The sequence below is a fragment of the Terrapene carolina genome, unplaced genomic scaffold (genome assembly GCF_002925995.2).
Source record: "Terrapene carolina triunguis isolate 2854851 unplaced genomic scaffold, T_m_triunguis-2.0 Scaffold58, whole genome shotgun sequence".
NCBI lineage: Eukaryota > Metazoa > Chordata > Testudines > Emydidae > Terrapene > Terrapene triunguis.
Genome location: NW_020664409.1, coordinates 82,973,204 through 82,996,425, shown reverse-complemented (window position 1 = coordinate 82,996,425; position 23,222 = coordinate 82,973,204). Strand labels below are relative to the sequence as shown.

The 23,222-nt window shown below is 38.9% G+C and overlaps 1 protein-coding gene across 2 annotated transcripts in view; it reads left to right on the top strand.

Annotated features, from left to right (window-relative positions):
* Nucleotides 1–23,222, top strand: part of ANGPT1 (angiopoietin 1) — a 201,326-nt gene that overhangs the window by 97,590 nt on the left and 80,514 nt on the right. For both annotated transcript variants that reach the window (XM_024194494.2, XM_024194495.1), the window contains exon 4: nucleotides 10,517–10,749. In XM_024194494.2, coding sequence (XP_024050262.1) covers nucleotides 10,517–10,749 — 233 coding nt within the window. The remainder of the gene's footprint in view (nucleotides 1–10,516; nucleotides 10,750–23,222) is intronic.

The window sequence follows — 23,222 nt, the reverse complement described above, 5'->3', positions numbered from 1 at the left end:
GTTCTAGTTTTAGTTTTAATATTCTTCATTTTATTTTTTCAAGGGGGGTTTATTTCATTAGACAACCCTGCCCAGCCCTCCCACCCCCCACCTCATCATTTGTGTGACGGGTCCTCCTCTCAGGAGTTGTTTCCCCAGAATATGCCTGGGAACTTTGGATTCAAATGCTGCCTCCCTTCCTGGGAACCTAGCCTGGTCAGTGACACTCATTCTTGTTGTATCCATTGTTTGGGAGATATGCACATCCCATCTAAGTGCAAAATCTGTTCAGCGTTCAAGAGTAGATCTAGAAAAAGTCTATTGGTACCAGAACCTTCTAGGTCATTAAACCATACCATTCTCTGGTACTTCCTATCTCACCAGTACTGTCAAAAAGGGACAATCAACACCACCTCTGTCTCCTTCCCCCTGGGACAATTCTGAGGACATCTCTTCAACTCTCAGATTTCAGTACAGGGATCATCTTGTTATCAGCCTAGAGCCATCTCTTCAGAATTTTTTTCTGAGAGAGACGTCTAGACCCAGACAAACTCATGTTCCTGATTATCTGTCCTGGTATGAGCAACACTGGTTGCCCCCTCTCCTTCCTTATGGACCCCTCAGTGGCCATACTGGGACCCATGGGGTGCTTATCGCCAACAGTTTTGTAGAGCTCCCAACTACATATGGGGATCAAGACAGGAAACAGTCTCCTGCTACACCTATTCATCGACAATCTCAAACCAAAAGGAGTCTTTCAAGGGACAAGAGGTGAGAGCTGATAAAGAAGTAACACCACAGATTCATATCTCCTTATTATTACTAGATGAGACTGTGATGCCCCCTCCCTTAGTTCTTATGCAGATGATTTTTATACACTTTCAGAAGCTTATGAAAAGGATAACCAAATCACTTCAGATCCTTTTAGAGAAGGTTCAGGAAGAATGGCCATACGTATGAACAAAGCTGTGCTTGAACCTGCCAAAGCTATCTGGCAAACCTCAGCCACCATACTCCCAGCATGTAAAAGAGTGAACCAAAAGCTCTTATGTTCCAGCTAACAACTCTGGTGGAGGGTGTGTAAATAAAAATTCAAACCTTTTAGTTGCTGATGCCATCAACAAGTGTGGCAGGCAACATCATTCTAAAGCAACACCATGATAAGGACAAAATGTCTAGATCTCTTTGGTTGCAAGCGCTACTCACCCATGAGTTCAGGATTGCTGTCACAGGACCCCAGGCTCGGTACTGTCGAACACCTCTGAATCAGCACTTGGCTTGATTCATCTCACTTCTTGCCCAGCATTACAACTTCCAATTATTCCCTACTTGTTAATTCAGGACTCAGGTAGGGTTCTCTACCCTGACTTGAACATTCTGCAGCTCAGGGTTTGTTTTCCTAATTGTTCTCTGGGATAGAAGTTTCCTGTTCCACAGAAGTTCCACGGGTTTTGTTAAACAGCAGAAAGGATTCCACCATGAAGGCTTATCTGCAAAAATAGAAGAGATTTTGTCATACAACAACAACAAGTCTTTCCTGTCTATTCTTCCCTCTGAGCTCATCTAGATTACTTGTTGAATTTGAAGAAGCCTGGACTTCCTTTAAATTCCATTAAGGTTCATTTAGTGGTTATCATAGTCTTCCATTCTCCTGTGGAGGAGTTTTCAGCATTTGCCCACTCCAAGACTTCGAGGTTCATCAAAGGATTGATAAACCTTTTCCCACACATAGAAAGCCCACTCCGGTGTGGGATTTAAATTTGGTCCACAATTGTTTGATGAAACCAACCTTTGAGCCACTAACCAAGTGCTCCTATCTACACTTGTCTATGAAGATGGCCTTTTTAGTGCCTGTCACCTCTGCCCAATGAATTGGAGAACCAGGGTCATTAATGGCAGACCCCCCCTTCACGGGTTTTGACAAGTAGAAAGATTTCCTTTAGCTACATCCCAAGTTTGTACCTAAAATATCCTCAGAATTCCATATCAATCAGGTCATCTAGCTTCCAGTTTTCTTCCCTAACCCACATCAGAACAAGGAGGAAGCCACCCTCCATACCTGAGATGTTAGAAGGGCATTAGCCATCTATTTGGACAGAACCAAACCAATTAGAAAGTCTCTGAGACTGTTGCTTTTGTGGGCAGAACTAAAGGATCCACGATTTCCATCCAAAGATTATCAAAATGGGATTTGGGATGCATCCTCTCTTGTTATGAGACTGTTAACATTCAGCACCCTCCTACAGTAATATCCCATTCTACAAGATGTCAGTCTACATTCATGGCATTGTTAAAAGACATACCAATTGCAGAAATTTGCAGAGGTACCACTTGGGCTTCAATTCACATTTTCCCAAACACTATGTTTTAGTGCACGCTTCTAGCAGATGCTACTTTTGGTACTGCAGTTCTGTTGTCACTCTTAGAGATCTGGCTTCAAAGCTCTTATCTCCTTCAGAGAGTACTGCTCATGAATCACTTGAAGTGGAGAACCTATAGGGACCTTGCATAAAAAAGGGGGCATAAAAAGGAGAGTGTAACAGTCTTTACTCCTATGTTCACCCTTTTTGCAAGCCTATGATACTTTTTGTATAAAATATGCCTTGTGAGGTATCATTTGAAAACTCTTAATCTGCTGAACATTATTGTCCTGGTAAAAGATGTGTGGTAACACTGTATATAAATTTGTAAAATTCTGCTGTATAAGACATGTTCCAAGTCTGGAGAAACAGCTTCAGACCAGTTCCCTAGAGACAAAAGGCTAGCCAACACCTCAGCCAGATGTCAACAAAATCAAATGGAGTATCACTTGGTTAAATGGCCATTCTCTGGCAGGAAGAAGGATGTGACCAAGAAATTTACGTATTGGCAAAGAAAACAGCTGCAGTTTCCCATCTCTCAGACCTCCTGTCTCCTGAATCCCAGCTGAAGATCATCTTCAAAGGGAAAAGAGAACAATAACAAATGGGAAGAGAGGCCCCAAAACACTCCTACCTTTCCCTCTGCTCACAACAGCCACAACACATGAAAGGCAAAGAGACAGTCTTGTTTGAAAGAATTCCAACCAGCGAGACTGCAAAACCATGTGGTGAGAGAGACATTTCACTTTGAATTCACTTAGCTTGTTGTTAGATGTTAGTTGTGTTTTACCTTTTATTTTCTTTGTCACCAATTCTGACTTTTATGCCTCATTAACTGTAATCACTTAAAATCTATTTTTCCTGTAGTTAATAAACTTGTTTAATTATTTTATCTAAACCAGTGTGTTTGAATTCAAGTGTTTGGGAACCTCCATTTGAGATATCAGGATCTGTGCATATCATCTCTTATTAATGAAATGACAGACTTTCTATGAGCTTGTATTGTCCAAAAGAAAAGAGCTGTGCAGTGCAAGATTTACATTTCTGGTGACAAGTCTGTGACTTGGAATTTTCTGGTGTCACTCTGCAATGTAATTCAGGAGTGTCTGACTAGAGCATTCATATAATTCAGCTGGGAGTAATTTACATGCTAGAGGTTGTGTGTGGAGCAGATCAGGAGTGGTTGCTCTCACAGCGAAGCAGTGTAAAAGGCACTCCAGGTTGGGGGACACAGCTGTTCAACAATCCAGATTATACCCTGGGTAATGTTACAGAGAGTTTACTTACCTTGTACAGTAACTGGAATTTTTCAAGATGTTTGTCCCTATATGTTATCCACTACTAGCCCTCCTTCCCCTCTGCCTCGGAGTCATGAGTCATGGGACTTGGCAGTAGATAAGGAAATGGGGAACGTTCATCCGTGCTGCTCTATATACCCTTGGTATGATACAAGGGTGTCAAAACCATATTAGCAAACCAAATGGGCACTGAAACCAAAAATCTCTGATCAAAGGTGCATGGAGTGAATGCGTACCTGAAGTGGATAGGGTTGCCAACCCTCCAGGATTGCCCTGGAGTCTCCAGGAATTAAAGATTAATCTTTAATTAAAGATTATGTCATGTGATGAAAACTCCAGGAATACATCCAACCAAAATTGGCAAACCTAGAAGTGGAGTACCTATAGGGATAAATATCTCCAAGAACTCTAGTCACTGAAAGTAACCTCTCCTTCCTTTATCTATGTTGTCTATTTAGATTCTAAGCTCTTTTGAACAGGGTGAGTCTCTTACAATGTACATATACAGCACCTACTGCAATTTGTCCCTCAATCTTATAGTACATATTGGATGATCTTGTGAAATGCAATAAATGAAGGCTTGTCTACATGGCAAGTTAGTACACAGCAAGCCAGGGTGTGAATCTACAGCACACTGACTTCCACGCACTGACTCATTGTATAGACAAGCCCTTAATATTGTGGTTTCCCAATAACTGTAAATATAAATGATTGTTTATGTCAGTGCAACTTATTCTTCCACAAGGCATTTAAAAATAATGTTTTACATTTTGAGAATGTTCCTTGCTTTCAGTGCTTTCACTTTAAACTTTTTTGAGGGAGATGCAGGGTCACTGATGCCCATAATTGATTGTCTGCTATCTCATTTAGTGTGCTACTGTAGGAGGAAAAAGGAGAATCAGAGAAATGAGTATAAACGTAGCAGACTTGCCAATCTAGGCATTACACAGGAATAGGTAAGACAAGTGAAGTTTGTTTAAGCGGACAGAGCAACTGTTAGCAGATTCAGCACAAGAACAGTCATACCATATACAAAGAAGATTATGATCATTTCTCCAGGAATACTTTTCTTGCACACTACTACCACTCTTGTCTGACAGAAGTAATGAGAAACACGGTACCACTGGATGGAGTTTTAGACACATATTTTGGTTTCAGTAAAGAGCTTGATTCTTCTACTCCATTATACTAGCTTTACTTCCTATGCCTTACTGTAATTCCATTGACTTCAACAGATGAAATGAAGTGGAGAATCAGGCCCCAGCATTTTACTGGATTTAAAGAAATATGGGAATATAGGTAATACCAGACCAGGCCAGTGCTCCATCTACTTCACTGGCAATGTCCAGTGCTTGATACTAGACAGGAAGTTTCAAGAAAGCTTGTAGTGGACAACTATAGAATAACCTGTCCCACAGGGGAAATTTCTTCTTAACCTCTTACAGCTGGAGGAATACAGCTAGAGAATAAGGATTTAAATCCAATTTCTCTCTCTCTTTCTCTGTGTGTGTGTGTGTGTGTGTGTGTGTGTGTGTGTGTATGGATGTGATTATATATTTGGCCAGACTTTTCTTAGTACAATGATAATACTTGTCTTTACCTGTTGAATAGATCAAAGGCAAAGTAAATCACACTGTCTATGGTTAAAATGTCCAGACTTTTTAAAGATTACTTTTAATGTAAGCGGTTAAGATAACTTTTGATGCAAGAGGATTCCCATCTCCCTGACCTGATCCATACCCTGTTCCCAAACACATCTAAACTGAGGCATCTCAAACTATAAGTAAAAATCCCCTTTAAGCTTCTATGGTCTGGATTGGATTAGTGAAAAAAACTGTGTACCTTGCAATGCAGTTTGCCTAAATCAAGCTTTCCTTCGTTCCAGGAGAGTTTCAAGAGTGCTGTCTCCATGTTCTACTTCATCACCTTTCAAAATGACATTAGCCTTCACTGGAAGTCTGTATGTTGGCTTCTGTAGTGGCCTGCTAACCTCTCTAGCATTATCAGGAAGGTTTATGAATAATGTTATACACGGTGCAGTCATGCTGAGCTATCCTGCTGGCTTACATCCTGACAAATTTAACACATCATTTGTATGGTAGAAAATAGATTACTGGCTACACTAATACCAGTAGACTAGACAATATACAGAAGTAAGCTTAAAATGTAAGGCAAATTGAAGTTGGCTTTTTTCTGTATTGTAACTAACAACTCCAAAGAGTCCCTGTCAACATGGTCAGGCCCAATATGTAACCTACCATAACAATAACTTCCTTTTCTTTACCCTATTATTCTGATACCAGAAAGACTATTTGAGCTCCAAGCTGAAGACTGCAATATGTAAAAAAATCAGCTTGCTCACAGGGTAACCTTACAGTCAACAGTGATTTATTTTTATCAGTGTTGTGCACTAGCTGTACTTCCCTAGACTATTCCATTCTAATGAGTAGACAGGGTTTAAAAATGTACGGGAAAGTCGTATTCTCTGTCTACTCACAAAAAAAGAGCACAGAGTCATTCAAGTCACAACTATGGCATTTTGATTGAAAGCATTATCGAGGAGTAGTACTGCATAATTACTGCAATAGACAATTATAGATCATTTGGATGGTAAAGTCCATTAGTACAAAGACTATTTTTCCCTTTTTGTCTTGCAGAGCACAACGCCTTTACTTAACCAATAATAAATCATTGATATTGGTTTCATTTTAACCACAACATCCTTGTTAGTGCCCCTTTAAAATACAGTGATGATTGAAAACTTGGTAAACTCTTTGTTCACAGACCTTCCATAAGGGTAACCTATTAATGGTGAATGAACTTTTGAAGGTTTGTGGAGTTAGGTTGGTTCTAATCAACCTTTAAAATTATCTGAATTTCTTTGAAATTGTTTGGTCGCAACACCAGACTGAAAAACCCACAAACAGGATTTTTGTGAGCGATTTCTAGAACTTCCTTGCTGTAAACATCATGGGTGAAACTCTGGCCCCACTGGAGTGAAAGGTCATGACAGCAACCTTTCTCATGCTATTTAGGTAATTCTGTCTTTCCAGACTAGTCAGTGCAGAAGCCTCCAATCTAAATAAAGTTTTGAGCTTTGCTCATTTCAAGTTTTGAGAGATGGTTCTCACTGGTTCTTAACAAAACTGAACTGAATTCAGTGGGTTTACATCATTGGTGAATTTGTGACAGGGAGTTCACCTGTCCTCAGAACATTGTCCTTCATATCTTTGAGGTCTTTATATCTAGGGGAAAAAGCATTGCAGAGATACAGGTCACTACATACACATTACTTAACAATTTACTAGTTTTGCAGTATATAATACTATTTTAATCTACATAGCAAAGCATAAAGTAACCAGCCACTATGTCACCCCATCTTTGCAGCACATGTTGTTGACACTATACTCATAAATATAAAGATGTGTTATTGCTAAAGCAATAAAACATCTGCAGGCTGCCTCTCTCCATAGACTCCAAACAGGGAAGCACTATGCATTGTCATCTTATTCTTCCTTGCCTGACATGGGCAATGTTACTATAAATAAGACACAGTGAACTGTCATCACCATGGATTCATTTACTGTTATGTTAAGAAACATATGATAAGAAACAAACAATGCAGCAATCCATGTTGTGGTAGTCAACCCTTCTTTTCTATGAAAACATTAAGACATGGACACAGATGTAAAATGTTGTAGGGTAAGAACTACATTCTGTCCTATACTGCTTGGGTGGCCTGAAGGGAATTTAGAGAGCATCTAGTCTTCCCTTAAAAGCCCAGAAAAATTCCAACCTAGCAACCTCGAGAATGCTACCAGCTACTCCCCTGTCCAGCACAGCATGACCCTAACAGACATGCGTTCCAGACAGGGTGCATGATTTTCCTTTTCAAACTAGCTACATTATTATAAATTATAACATAATATACCATAAAAGTTGAAATGAGAAAGTCAAAATGATACATTTCGGCCTTATTGAAATGAACCATTTTGATAATTTTCCATGAAGATTTTGATGGAATTTACAAGTTCTTGCCAAATGTTAAGTTTTGTTGCATCATCATTTTCTGACAGAAAACTGTTCAGTCTTAAAATTTTTGACGAGCTCTGGCTAGAAGAGACCTTTAAGATCAGCTAGTCAGACTTAGTACATAACATGAAACATATAATATCACCAAGTGATTCCTGAATAAGTTGTAGCTGAGCTAGAGCACCCATCTTTTAGGCCTACATTCAGTGTTGATTAACTTCTAGTGATGGAGAATTAACCACATCCTTTGGCAATGTATTAAAATAGTTTATTACCTTCATGGTTAAAAATGTGCACATTGTTTTCATTTTGAATATTTCTAGCTTCAACTTCCAATATATCTTTTTATATATTTGTCAATGAGATTAAAGAGCCTTGAGTCTCAGTCATCTTCTCCTTTCCAGCTGGGGGCAAGGATGATGCCAAGAAAGTGGTACTCTGCTTATGTCGCTCAGCCTGGCTCTCACAGAAAAGGATGGGACAAGCTTGCACAATACATTTCCTTGAGTGCCCTGTTAAGTCCAAAATTCATAACGTTTGGGAAAAAGAGATTTGCTATTGGTTTTACTTAGGGGTTTGTTTTGTTTTGTTTTTAAGCTTTATATTACTCTAGTGTGTACAGCAAATCCAGGTCTCAGTTTAGTCTTTACACTGTTATCATTTGTAACAGCTCACATTAAGACTTCATGATATTTAATAGAAACAACTCCAGAAGGATTTTATTATATTTCTCAGAGCATTGCTTAAATGACCTGAAATAAAATAGGCATTTTGCCACTGATCTATTACCCAGCAGTAAAAACCAAGGTGCGGGGAAAAGAGAAAATAAATAAAATCCAGGACTAACTTGGATAGGAAGTGGCCTGTTGGCAAGTTTGAGACCAATGGTGGGTTCATGATATGAGAAACACCTCCTTTGGCATATACGTTAGAATCACTGATCAAAAGTTTAGCAGTTCATTTCTTTATCTAATATTAATAAAAACCTTGATTTGCCGAACTCCTACAATAATTCCGAAGTGTTGGCACTGACAAGACTATAGGATGGTGGTTACATATATCCTAGCTGTCCCATTGCATCCACAACTCCTTTTGATCTTTATAAAATGAACATGGGGGGAGGCGCGGGAGAGGAAGGAGTACAAGGAGGGGGAAAGTGTTTGCATACATTTATTCTAAAATTAACCATAAAATTTGATGAAAGCAAGTCAGTTATTTTTCTACAGTTGTACTCAAGATTTTCCTGGCTGAGGAGATATAAATGTTGAGTATTCAGAAGTCCTCTGAAATACCGTATGAGTCATCGTCTTCATTTTTTTGATGTGCAAGGAAAGTTACTTATGAGGGATTTTGACAAAATAGGGATCCCACATTAAGAATCCAACTTCCTGATTTACCTTTTGGGAAAAGAATCTCATTCGCGATATGGAAGTGGGTACCGCTCACCTGTGCAAATTTTCCTTTCCCATCTTCACTAGCCACTTAAAATCTCCCAGGACCCTACAAGTTGAGAATCACGATTATGACATCAAACAACATTTTATTAAAATTATACAAAAGTTTATACGAACTCCTGAATTGATTACTAGGTTATTTTTAACCAAAATTGTCCTGTAATGCATTACATTCTAATGATCTGGAAGTTATTTGCACTGGATTGACTATTTCAAGGTTATATAAGATGTCTATATTTTGTTAGCATGCCTAGACAAACTTCAGTTAAACTATCTCTTTTTCAGTACATTTTCAGCATCATTTTCTTCACTAAAAAGGTGTGTAAATTTGTCAGCTGTAACTCTAATTTTCCATTTAATTATTTGGTATAATAAATAATGGAATCTGAGAGACAGAGTGTCTTTCATATCAGACCGACTGCAGGCTACATTCCTTTGTTTCTCTCAATATTTAGCATATGAAGTCTCATGTGAAGCAATTAGAGGAGTTCACAGGAGTCATGAGTGAGTGGAAAACATAAGACAGTGACACGAAGGAACAAAGTAACAGTTTTAGGCACTGGTCCTAAGAAGGCGTGCACAAGTCTTTGTAGGATCAAGGCCTTAAATTGCAATTTAGGAGACTCCTGCTCTGCAAATGTAACGCATTGCTAATAAGCCAAAACTTATGGGAGGATTCCATATGAGACCATATGATAAAAATAGATGCAAGTAGTCTGGGGATTATTCTGTGTTTCTCTTATATTCTTTCAAAGATGCTTTCCTGAATCAGTTAGACTGTTGTTTAGATTTTTTTAGTATTGGATCCATATCCCTTGGCTGGTTCCCCATTGTTCCCAAGTTTTTACCTTCTTGTGCTCACAGCTCTACACAATTCTGCTCCAGCCTACCTCCCTGATCCCATCTCTTATCACATTGCCCCATCCACTCCACCAACAACTTCCATGCCCTGTTCATCTTTTCTCCCTCTCCTGACTCTCCAACTTCTTTGCACATGCAAAAAATATATTTGGAACTGCATGGCTAATTTGGATACTTAACTGTCTGCCCAAAATGGATAATTACATGCACAAATTGCCAGCTAGGTACATAACCGACCACTTGTGCATGCAGTTCCCTAAGATGGGTGTGCAAATTAGGAATGCAATCACGTGTAACATACTGTTTAGAAAGTGAGATCCTAGATGTCAATTATGTTTAGGTGCTAGATGGACTATACCAACCCCTTGGCTAACCTTTTAAAGTGAAGTTATGGCTGTGAGTTTATTGCCTTTTGTAAGCATGAATAATTCATGTGCTGAACTCTGCATACAACCAAATGATAAAATAGACACCAGCTTCTGTATCAATGTATATTAAAACTAATTAATGTCTGCTGTTGTTTTTTTTTAAGTTTGCTTGAGCATAAAATATTAGAAATGGAAGAAAGGCATAAAGAAGAGTTGGATACTTTGAAGGAGGAAAAAGAGAACCTTCAAGGCTTAGTCTCACGCCAAAGCTACATAATCCAGGAGCTAGAGAAGCAGTTAAACAAGGCAACGAACAACAACAGTGTCCTGCAGAAACAACAGCTGGAATTGATGGACACAGTTCACAGTCTGGTGAATCTTTGTTCCAAAGAAGGAGGTAAGAGAGTAACATCTTTAAAAGTCTCAGAATTTTCTTACTAGAGTGACACATTGGGTGCGGGGCCATGGGGAGGGTCAAATTTACTTTTATAGGTCCAAAAAGAAAAGATAATCTGTCATTCTGAACTAATCAAGGACAAAGTAGCTTAGGAGAACATTTGAACATGAATAGTTTTTGAGATATTGCTGAGATTGAACCTGATACTAACAAGTATGTTTGATTTTTTGGTTGAATAACATAGAACTCTTGTGCCAAATCTTCAGTTGATGTAAATTGGCTCCACTGACTTAGTGATACCAAATTATAGCCACGGAGGATCTGATTCCTTATGACTTGTTGTTTTTCAGATATTTTCTGAATGTTATATTTCTCTTTGTTTTTCTATTTTTTTTTATTACTTGTTTGTTTCCAGTTGCACCCACAGTGTGGTAGGTACTGAACAAACATGGAAGATGGAATGGGTGCTGCCTTGAAGACATTACAATCTAAATCCAGGCAGACAAAAATGTCAGAGGCAATGGGTAGACTATATAGCCAGTCATCAGGGTTATAATTGGTTACATCTTAATAAAGCATTTTAAAATGTATTATTATTAGATGTCTAGATCTTGAGGGGCAATCTCTAGTTGCGTCTCATGCTTGCAATTATTAGTCAACACATTCCTGTAGTATCAAGAAAAAATTCTTCTTCAGGAGTGATTTTAATTCTCGGAGGGTAGTGGCCTTGCAGACCAGCTCAGGAGGAGCATTCCATACATCAAGAGTAGCATGGAAGAAAGCATAGAGTTGTTGTAGGAGAAGTGGACAAACAGTTTGTCAAAGGGTGACATCATGAGGTGAGGAGGTGGCGGGAGAGTGTGAAAAGGGTTCAGAAGAAGATAGGCTAAGCAGAGTCTTGCAGCACAAGGATAAGAGTTGCTGAGGAGGCGGAGATGGATTCAAAGAGAAATTTCAGAGAGAATTCAAGAGGAAGGTGACATGATCAGAACAATGAGTAAGGGAGATTATCTTTGTAGATGTGTTCTATATGGACTGTTGAGGAGATATTGTGGATGTCAGGGAGGTCAAAGCAGAGGTTGAAATAAAGGATATGTGATTTGGCTAGGAAGAGGTCATCAAAAACCTTGTCAAGAAAATCCAGGAGCAAGTTGGAGGAGACGTATACAAGGCAAAGGCAGCAAATTGCACATTCAGAGAGTTTAGAGGTGAAGGGAAGAAAGAAGATGGGCCAATAGCTGGACAGGCAAGTGAGGATGAGGGATGACATTCTAGAGAGAAAGTCCAGAGCATATGTGAATTGTGATTATATAACTGATTATTGTACCAGTGCAAGTAGATGCATAGATATGTGCAGGTAAAAAAAAACCTGGCACCTGCATCATTATAGTCTGATAGAACTAAGTGTCAAAAAGATCTAATAGATGATCCAATCTCGTTTGTTCCCTAGAGAACATTCCCATGCCCCTTGTGCAGCTTGCATCTGAATAGTTCCAGTGACTAGGATTCCACCTTCTTCCCTTGGAAGATTTTTTTCACATTCTGAGCTTATTGATGGCATGCTTTTTTCTCATGTCCATTCTAAATCTTCCCTTTCTCTGTTGCTTTGACTTATTCCATGCTAAACAGTTCTTCAGCACCTTAAATTAAATACAATCTTTTTTAAACAGTATGCTCTCAGACCAATAGTTCAGCATTGTGAAGCAATTCAAATCCTCTAATATATTTTATGGTCTTCTGGCAAGGAAATCTGGCAGGGTTTTGCTCAGGCTGTTTTAACAGCGCTCAGGAGCATTTTGAAATTAATATCAATGTGAGAGAGATATTATTTTCATACAGAGATGAACTGCAAGCTGTTGTAAAGACTGAAAACAGATTTTCTAGCTATCTTGAATTAGATTCAAACAAAATATTTCCCCCCTTAATATGGAGATTTCAGACATCAGTTGGTTCTTATAAAGACTTTGAACCAGGATTTTCAAAAAAATCAGAATTTAGGCGACTGGGTCCAAATTTAGGTACCCAAATAAGTGAATTTTCAAAAGTGCTCAGTACCAAACAACTCCCACTGAATTCATGAAAGCTACTACATGCTCACTGCTGCTGAAACTCAAACTATTTACATGCCTAAATGTAGACTTAGTAGCCTAAGTTTAGACACCTCCATCCCATTCCCCATATCTCTTTGTATTTAGTAACTGACTCAGATTCATGCTTGGATACTATGTTGATTGGCATATTGTAAATACCTAGATCAGTTTACATAGAGATAGAGCACTTTCACAGAAATACCTCACTTTGCTATATATTTAAATCTATCTGACTTACAAGTTTTAGGAAATAAATTGTTTCTCAGAACTAAAAAAAGCCACAGAAAAGTTTTTGTTAAAATAATGTTAACATAAAACACCAGACCATTATAAAGAAATCTTGGACACTAACACATATGCTGATTTTTTTAAAATTATTACCAGCATCAATTTGTGAAAATAATTATTATACATACTGAAGACTGTTTCAAGTACAAGGCATGCATGCTGGGAAGAACAATTGGAACTACTGTAATTTAGCCATAGCCACCCAGGGAAAATATATAAAGTACCCTTAAGTTAGTTAAACACAAATATCTGCTATCTGTGTATTGGCATTCAAAACGTAAAGTGAGGGTAGGATTTTATAAGTGACAGATAATAACAATTAAAGTATTATTTATAAATTAATGGTATGCCCACATCTTCTATACTGTGCTCAGTTCTGGTTATCTGATCTCATAAAGGATATTGAAGAAATGGAAATGGTCCAAAGTAGGGCAATGAAAATTATTAGAGACATGGAAAGACTTCCATTTGAGGAGAGAATATAAATATAGGACTATTTTGTCAAAAGTGAGAGGAATAAGTTGACATGATATAGGTATATAAAATAATGAATGGTAGAAAGAAGAGCAATTGGACACTCCCTTCTTACCTCTCATTATAAAACACAAACATGGGAGTATCTAATAAAATTAAAAGGCAATACTTTTTTCACTGATAAAAGAAAATACATAATTAACTTTTGGAACTCATTGCCGCTTAATATTATTGAAACAAAGAGCTCAGTAGGATTTAAAAATGATTAGACAGTTATGTGAATAACAAGAATATCTACACTAAAATTAGGTAGGGTGAGAATTGACAAGGGATATAAACCCTCAAACTTCAGAACAAGATTTAACTAACTATCCATCCTTGGGACTGGGTTGAAAATTACCCAATAGACATGTTATTCCATAAACGATTACAGGCAGATCACACTTTCCTCTGAAAAAAGCCAGCCTTTGTAGCCCCAAAAAGTCTCAGTCACAGAATCCCTTTAATTTGACAGACCTAATAATGCAAAAGACAATCTTAGCTTTCATTTAAAAAGAATAGTTTCTAGTCTTTTTCCTTCCAACAATAGCATTGTAAATGTGAATCAATGTGAACCTATTCCAACTGGAGGGCCAGTGCTGTCCACTCTGCACACCAGGGTGGGTAGTTTAATAGATTCAGAGGCAGCATGCCTAGTTGATTAAACAAGGCCAGATTTTCGAAGACATATTGGTGCCCAAAGATGCAAATAGGTGCCTAATGAGATTTTCAAAAGTGCCTAACCTCTTCAGAAGCTTTTGAAAATCCCACTAGGTACCTTTCTGCTTCTCTAGATGCCAAAATACCTTTGAAAGTATGGCCCTAAGAGAATAAGCTCTGATACTGCCTGCCTGTTAGGCCTTTGTCAAGGTCAGATGACATGAGCAAGGTTAGATGACATGGTGATAACAATTCTTACGGTTGGTCTACAGCAGTATTTCCACTATTGCTAGGCCAAGGGGCAGGGGAGAATTTCTGAAAGTTCTCAGTGTATAAAGGCAAATGAGAGAAGGGGAGTAAAGGTCACACTACTAATCACTTTAAAAAGTAGAGGTGAACCTAAGTTGCAAAATTTGGATCTAGATCTGAATTTCAAACTCCCCAGCTATCCAGGGTGTTTACATCTCTGGTTTTGCTACAGACTACGTTTGAGACAGGGGCCACCTGTAAAATTTCCAACCAGTTCTGAGTTTGGATTCCAAAACCCAATCAATGTTGCCAGTGTGATCAATTCTATGGCTTTAGTTTATGCTGATCTGTAAAAATATATTCTCCACTAGATCAGAAAACCTATGGATAGGACAAATATACATGATATCACAGGGTCCCATATTTATTGCTAACAGAGTTGTCATATAGTTTGTTTAAACACTTTTTTTTTTTCATGTAGCAGTGGGAATCTTGGCACCAACTCATTTCTAAAATAACAAGTCTTTCAAAAACTAGCCTTCCTGTTAAAAGACTGATGTGCATTATGGGATTTTAAGGGAACTTGTTAAGGGTTAAATAATTTCCAAATCCAGCCATAGATAAGGGCCAGAGGCTTCCCTCCCATCCACAATGCAGAGAGGAGCAAAGAAACAGGAAAGTAGGGCCAAAGGCCCCAAAATCTACTGGTGACAAAGATGCATCCCCAAGACTGCAGAAGCCCCTTCCACATGCAGAGATAGGGAGGAGTTGGAACAGTGGTTGTATATGACGTGGTTTGAGGATCTGGTGGATTTCTGATGAAATGCATACATGAATTAATGCCAGCGAGATCAGCTTCGAAGGAGGTATTTCCCATATGGAGAGGGGAAGCCAGTGACTGCAAGGCTGCTGAGTGGGAGGAAGAGGTCTAGTAAAGCATGGATGGGCTACTTTTCCTCATAGATGTTCCAACAAATGCTCCCTCCCTGTCTCAGTGCGGGGGACGTTTGACTGGATTGGCAGGGGACAGACAACTCGTTTGGTCCTCAGAGGATGGGGAAGAAAGAGGTAGGCTTGGCTGCTTTGGAGTCTTTTCCCGCCCACCCCACCCTGAATGTCATCAGTTCCCTAGAGAGGGGATTGTGGTGGTAGCACTATTTTACACTGATCAAGTTTTAAGAGTACTCTTCCTCTACTGTGGGCTTTTCTGCGGGAGAGGAATATCAGCTCCTAAAGTTGTAAGGAGGTTGAAAGGTGAGTGAAAATGGGGACCCCCCCCCCACCAACACCCACTAGTGTTGCAAATATTTTGGAATTGCTCTAAAACAGAGAGGAAATGGGGAGTGCATTGTTATAAAAAATGAGAGTGTTCAGACACCCATTCCTGCTCCTGTCTTCCAATGAGGACAAGTCTGGCTAGCACTGGACCATGTTTATGCATATGCGGTCCTAAATAGACAGCTTGATTCATTCAGCAACCCCATTCCTAGATGCATGGTCTCTCACAACACAGAGATGTGTAGGGTTCTAGGAGGAATTTCCCCCATGGATAACAATGTGCAACAGATAATTTCCTTATCTCAAATAGATACAATGCCAAACCAAGGAAGTAATTGAGAGATCATGTGGCTCCAACAGGAAATTATGTATAAGGGTTAAATACTGCAGTTCTCACCCAGGCAAAAGTCCCCTTTAACTTCAAATAGAGTTTTGACTGACTAGTAGATTGTAGAATTTGTCCCAATAGAAAGCAACAGAAAATCCTTGCCTAGCAAAAAATAGCCTATTATTGTATTGTGCCTATAATATTAAATTTATTTTGCATATTATAAACAAATTTAAATAATATGATAGGTGGCCTACCCCTTTCCCCTCCCCCACTTAAAAGGGAGTCTAAAAAAACACAAAGGACTGGTAGGGTTCTTTATCAATGTGGTTATTCATTTTTCCTGTTGTTGTTCTTTCTTTTGTGTCAGACTACATAAAAACATAGTTTGTTAAAATGTTTGGTCTAATGCTGTATGTTTCAGAGGACTAATGCAATAGGAAAGAAAGTTTGTTCACTAATGTCTAATGTCTCCTAACAAGAGAAATGAGGCATTAGCTTCCTCTTGAATGCTGACAAGATGTTCGGCTTAAGTCTCAAAACAATACACACATATGCTAGGAATTTACCTCCCTAGAAGTGCCTATTGAGTTCATGAAGTAAATCATTCAGTGAGTGGGTGAGATATTTAGGTTTCTGAAAATCACAAGTCTCCTGGGTTATGAGTAGTTTTCATATCTTACCAAATTATGCAAGAAAATGAAGAAGAATCTTTGTTTTAACAGGATACATGTTAAAAAAAACAAATTATTTATTTATTCAAAACCCTAAACTGCAAACAGTTATTCTTTTTTCTCTGCCTTCAGTAGCTCTGATATAACTTTAGTGTAAGCTTAAGACGGTGAGAAATAAACTGAAACTTCAAGGAAGTGACCTAAGGGTTACCACAGACATAGGGCCAAAGTTTTGGCTGGCATAACTCCATTGACATCAGTAGAGTTACACCAACAGACATGTTGGCCCAGTTTTCTCTAGGACTTCAAAAAGAACATAATAACATGAGCCAGTGGTATAGAAAGATCACAATCAGAAGAGTTAGTTGGACTCAGGTGACTCAAGAGGTTATTTTCAATCCTAATATCAAAGCTATGTTTATAAAGGCAAATTTGTTATAGTAAATTGATGCCAGTGTCTCTGGAATAGAATTAACTGAGAGTTCTTGTGGTTAATATGGTCAGGATGGAAAAGGAAATGCAGACAAGAACATTTGTATTCTTCTGAAACCCCTTTTTTAAATGCCGATAGATTTAATTAATTTCTTCTCTGGCTAGCACCATTTCCGTAGTCATTTGTTCCTCTCATTAAACTGTGGACTCCACTGCCCAGCCCAACCTTAACACCACTGAGCCAAAAGTTTTTTGTTTGTTTTGTTTTGCGGCACAGCTGGAACTTTGCCAGCTAGACAGGGACCTGTAGCACAGAATGCATCCAGTGACACATTCTTTTTTGGAAGAAACAAAATACATTTCTTTCCTGCTTCACTGACATCTATAAGATTACTTTGATTGTAGCTGTGAGGTAGATAAGCAGTGCTGGAAACAAATTGACTTAAATGTTATTACTCATAATAAATAACACTTTGCAATTATTAATAAAACTTGGCACTCTTCATCCATAAATATCAAAACACTTTATAAAAGTGGTAAGTTTAATTACTTTCCCCCATCTCATTCTTTTTTAAGTACACATGGGGAAATTAAGAACAGAGAAATTAAGTAACTTGCCAAAGTCACACAATGGCTCAGTGCCTGGGCTAGGAACAGTACCCGTGTCTTCTGACTTTATTTCCTGTGTCCAAGCTATTCTGTATGTCACATTATCTCTTTTATCTTTAAACCTGACAGTGATCCCCATAGTTAGAAGCAAATTACTTTTGGATGCCTAGTGTGTGTGTAAAGAGCATAAAAGCTGCCCTCTGCTCTACTTTCATAGAGTCAGAGAAGTGTAGGACTGGAAGGGACATCAAGAGGCCATTGTCTAACCTGTTCTTAAAAACCTCCAATGACGGAGATTCCACTCTTTTAGAGGTTCGTAATCTATAGATAACTGGTTATACTTTAAAAAAAAATCAATGAATGTTAAAGGGGTCAAAGAAGCAACATCTGAAGCATTAATGTTTTTTAAAAATGCATTCCCCAAAAAGAAAATGTGTGTTTGGAATCTGATGTTTACAAAAAAAAAGTAGCTTTATGTTAAAAAAAGAGAAATAAAAATATCCCCTTCTGAAGAAGTTTTAATGAGTTTTTCACATAGAATTCCCAAAGCTCCTAGTATTCCTAGTCTGAAAGCTGTGCACAAATGTAGGTCTAGATTTCACAATGAGAGCCGTTCAGATTCAGGTAGACTCCTCTGCCTGTGTGCAGCCCCACTGACTTGGATGAGTTCCATGGGGATGTAGGAGTCAGCCCACATGAAGTGCATGATATGATCACACAGTCTGAGTCAGGACTCCATAGGTGCAATTTAGCTATGTACAGCACTATGGGCACCATCAGCACTTCTGTGTGTGTGTGTGTGTGTTTCTTGGTTATCTGGTATCGGATAATATAGGACTGCTGTTTCTTTTTTGATTTATTGTTGTAGTATTTGTAAGAGCTGCCGAGAGGGCGCTGGTAAGTATCTCTTGTTTTGTACATTAAAAAAAAACAATATAAACGATGATAAATAATAATAGCTACAAATAAAAACTTCACAGCCTCTCAGGCACGGGCAAATTTTCTTCCCAAATTATGAACTATAGTCAATTATAACAAAGCAGAGTAGTTAGGTATTGTGATCTCTTCAGACTGCAGGTTAGTAAAGGATCAGTCATGAAATAAAGCAGCTAAAATGTACAGTATCTAGTATTTCTGTCAGTGACTCACTTGACAAGCCAGGATTCAGCTGTTGTACCTGTGCTAACTTGCATATGGTGACAGCTAGCGGTCAATATTTATTAGTGTTGGAGCAGAAATGGCTTAATAGTTTTATCTTTTCCTCATTTCAGTTAACTGCTAATTCTGAAATCAATTGCCCATCCAGTCTCAGAGAACATAACAACCAATATCTAATCTCTCTCAGATCTGTCTTGTGAAAACAGTATTATTCACTCATGCTGAAGACATTACATGGAATATTAACATACATGAAACAACTAACAACATTGACAATGTCACTTTTTGCCTTGTTAATGAAACCTTCCTTTGTGTAAATATCATGGTTCAGTCAGAAAAATTAAATGAACATTAGGGTGTCTGTGTGGGAAAAGTTTAAATGACTTAAAGAAATAGGGACACAAGATATTAAACAAAGCCTGTACCTTTATCTCTCTTGTAGCAGTTTGTAAAAGTATCCTTCAATTTTCAGTTCTCAATGAATGGCTGGTTACTCACAAATTTGCTGTCTCAGGCAGAAACTTACAGAATTATATTGCAGCTGGATAATTAAGTGTCTTTTTATCTTTGTAAATGGGCCATAAGGCATTCTATTTAAACTCTTTAATGAGGACCACTTCGTGATATTCCTAAGTGATCTCTTTCAAATGCACTGTGAATTTAAGTATTATTGTTTTTAGCAGTCGCCAAGGCTAAATGTATTGGAAAACAAACTTGATAACTGTTGACAATTTATTAGGTAGCAAATAATTATGGTCCAAAGAGGGTGAAAGCTGAGTGTGTTAAAATAGTTTTACAAGACCAAGTCGATTTCTGCGAAGAAAGAAGGGGCATATTTTTATATACGGTGTAGTTGATATGTGGTTGGACAGCTGAGTGTTCTTTTTATGGCTTTGTTTGTTTTTCTCACTTCAGACTGGTGGGGGGGGGCAATGAATGTGATTTTCTCTTCAGCTGCTAAATCTCTTTTATAAATGTTCATTTCAGGAACGTAATCAGTGAAACCTTTCTTTCTTTCTTTCTTTCTTTCTTTCTTTCTTTCTTTCTTTACCTTAAATGAATATGGGTCTCAAATTCTGAGATGTGAGGAACATGCTCAACTCCTACTGAAACCAGTATTGGATTGAATCCAATCCAAGCTGGAGGAAATCAGCATAGTTCCTTTGACTTTAATGGCACTAGACCAATTTCCACCAGCTGAGAATCAGGCCAATGTGTTCAGCACCTATCAGAATCAGGCCATGGTTTTTTTATAGCATATAATACCTTAACTCCTCATGTGCTCTGAAGGATTAAATTTAGGGCCAAATCTTGCAGTCCTATTCTTTCAAAACTCTCAGTGATTCGGCAGTGGCTTGTATCTGACTATGTACTATAGAATTTGGCCCTAAATTCATACTTTCCCCCAAATTTTAAATACCTGTCTCACTTCAAGGCCAAATCCTGCAGTTTTAACTCAAGATCTACTCTGCCAAAACTTCCATTGAATTTGTCAGGATGTCTGGAATGGCTCATGACCCCGAAGTGCCAACCTCAGGGCACACTGTTAAGAAACACGGTGCAAACCCCAAATTGGTTGTGTATTCTACAATTAGATTTGACCAACCAAGTATCAAGTGTGAACTCCTCAAGCACTATAAAAGCCTTAACATGGAGTCACAGATAGTCCCCTTGAGTACCCTGATCTACCTTGCCACCTAGGCAAGCTTGCCTTTGTGATAAATCGTCTCTTATACCAAAAATCACAATAATATTCAGGTTACTTCGAGTCCCAAAGGACCAATCACTTACCCCAGGTCAAGTGCACCCTAGATCTTTCACCAAAGAAAGGGTTTGTAGCCAATCCTACAATAAAGGTGTATTAACTAGGAAAAAGAAATGAGTGTTATTTACGAGGTGAAATCAGGTAAAGATATACACACAAATGAGATAGAGCTTTAAGTTTCAAAAAGTAGTAGAAACTGCTGTAATTTGCAAACTCAATATGTCCTCTAGGGCTAACCCACGCTAAACAGCTGGAGGATAGACAGGAACCATTTGGTTACATCGTCAACATCTAGCAATATATATGTAAACACACAAAACTCGCAATCATTATCTACTAATATGTCTCAAAAGGTTGAACCTGGGTCAATTAGCCTGCTAGTTGTGTGACCCTTTCTGGCCCTGCATCACAGACCTATTCACAGGGCTTGGGCCATGGGTTATAGTACTTTATCTAATCCAGTTTTAAACTCCTCAAGTGATGGGGCTCCCATCACCTTCCTTTAGAAAATAGTTGCAGAGTCTAATTTCATCATCATTTCCTGATATACCTCTTAAATTAACCTTTTGCTAGCCTAATTTCATTACTGTGAATTGTATTCTACTATGATATTAGTGGGAGATCTGTTTGTGGGTATACGGCAGTAGAATATCACACAGGTAAAATCATTATCACATGAAGCCTTTCCACCATAAGAATGACACAACACCAACACCGCCTCCTACTCCTGAATCACTAACAAACACAAGAGACTCCAGGTAGCCTGCTAGGGTCTTTGCTATTGCTATTGATTACAAGTGGAAGACGCTCTGATATTATGGTGATGGGTGGCAGAATAAATCCCTAAAATATATAGATATATTATAAAAAACTAAGTAATATTTGATCAGTTATAAACCAGAACCAGAACCAATGCTTTTTTTAACTGTTACTTTTGACATCCCAGAACAGAAATTAAAGTCCCAGTATAAATTGTATAGTAGTGGTGTGTGTGCAATACAGGACCTCCTTTGTTCAGATCCACAGAAGATATGAGTTAATTCAGTCCCCAGCTAAAGAGCTGTGGCTCCAGATATAGCAGCTCATAAACTCCATGGACTAGCTCAGAGGGGATCCTGTAACACATGCTCACCAATGGGTTACCTAATTCCTTTGCTCAACAAAAGGCTTGTCCTACAGCAATTTGAATCCCAGACAAGCCCTGACTTATGTGATGGCTACCATATTGGCTGGCACACAGTGAATTGAACGGGGAGCCTCCAGAGCTGAAAGCATGAGCTGCTATAGCTAAAGAGCCAATGTTCCGTAGCTGTGGGGTGTAACAACTCATCTCTTTTGTGGATTAGCACAGGGGAGGACTTGTAATACACATTGACCAGTGGGTTACGTAAGTAGGAAAAATCTCAACATGTCATAGTAATAGTCAATTTAATAGTCTCAACATAGTTTTTGAAAGCAAAGTCAGCTATGGAAATTATGATCAAATCTGAAAGGTTCCCATTCAGAAATACAAAACCCTTCAAGTATATTTTCTAGATTTTAACCTTATCTTTTGATTTTCACTGTGCTTAGTGCACTATTATTAGGGCTGCATTTTAGTCACGGGTATTTTTAGTACAAGTCATGGACAGGTCACAAGCAGTAAATAAAAATTCACAGCCAGTGACCTGTCCATGACTTTTACTGTATACCCCTGACTAAAACTTGGGTGGGGGGCGATGCTGGGGGCTCCACATTTGCTCAGGGAGGGCAACGCAGGTGCTTGGAGGGGTCTTATGGCCCGGGGAGCCCCACAGGTGCCAGAAGGGGTGTTGGTAGGGATGGGCCAGATTCTCTACCTGGCTCCTGGGAAGCAGTGAACTCCAGCTCCTAGCTTCACATGCTTACTCCACTCTGCCCCAAGCCCTGGTTCTGCTGTTCCCATTGGCTGGGAACCGCAGCCAATGAGAGCTGCGGAGGTAGTGCCTGCGAGCTGAGGCAGCAAGTGGAGCTAGGAGCTGAGGGAAGGGAGTTCCGAACGCCCTTCCAGGGCATCCCCCCAGTAAGCACCACCCCACACCCTAATCCCCAGCCCTGAGTCCCCTCACACCTGAACTCCTGCTGCTGGAGGGTAGGGGGACCCGAGACTGCCCCAGCAGCAGCCGGTCATGGAAAGTCACAGAATCCGTGACTTCTGTGACCTCCGTGACAAACACGGAGCCTTAGCTATTATTGCTCTTATCCATCTATCACATTTCTGAAGTGCCCATCATTTTAGTATGTAGGCAACTGATTAACTATTTCCTCACTTAAAGTAGTATTTTATAGTTTTACAACTTTAAAGTGGTAGCACTGGCTATGTCCTCTGTGGTGTTTAGCTATTTTTACTCTTACTGCTTATTAACTAGTGTAGCACTTAGGAACCCTAGTCAGGAGACAGGCTCCTACTC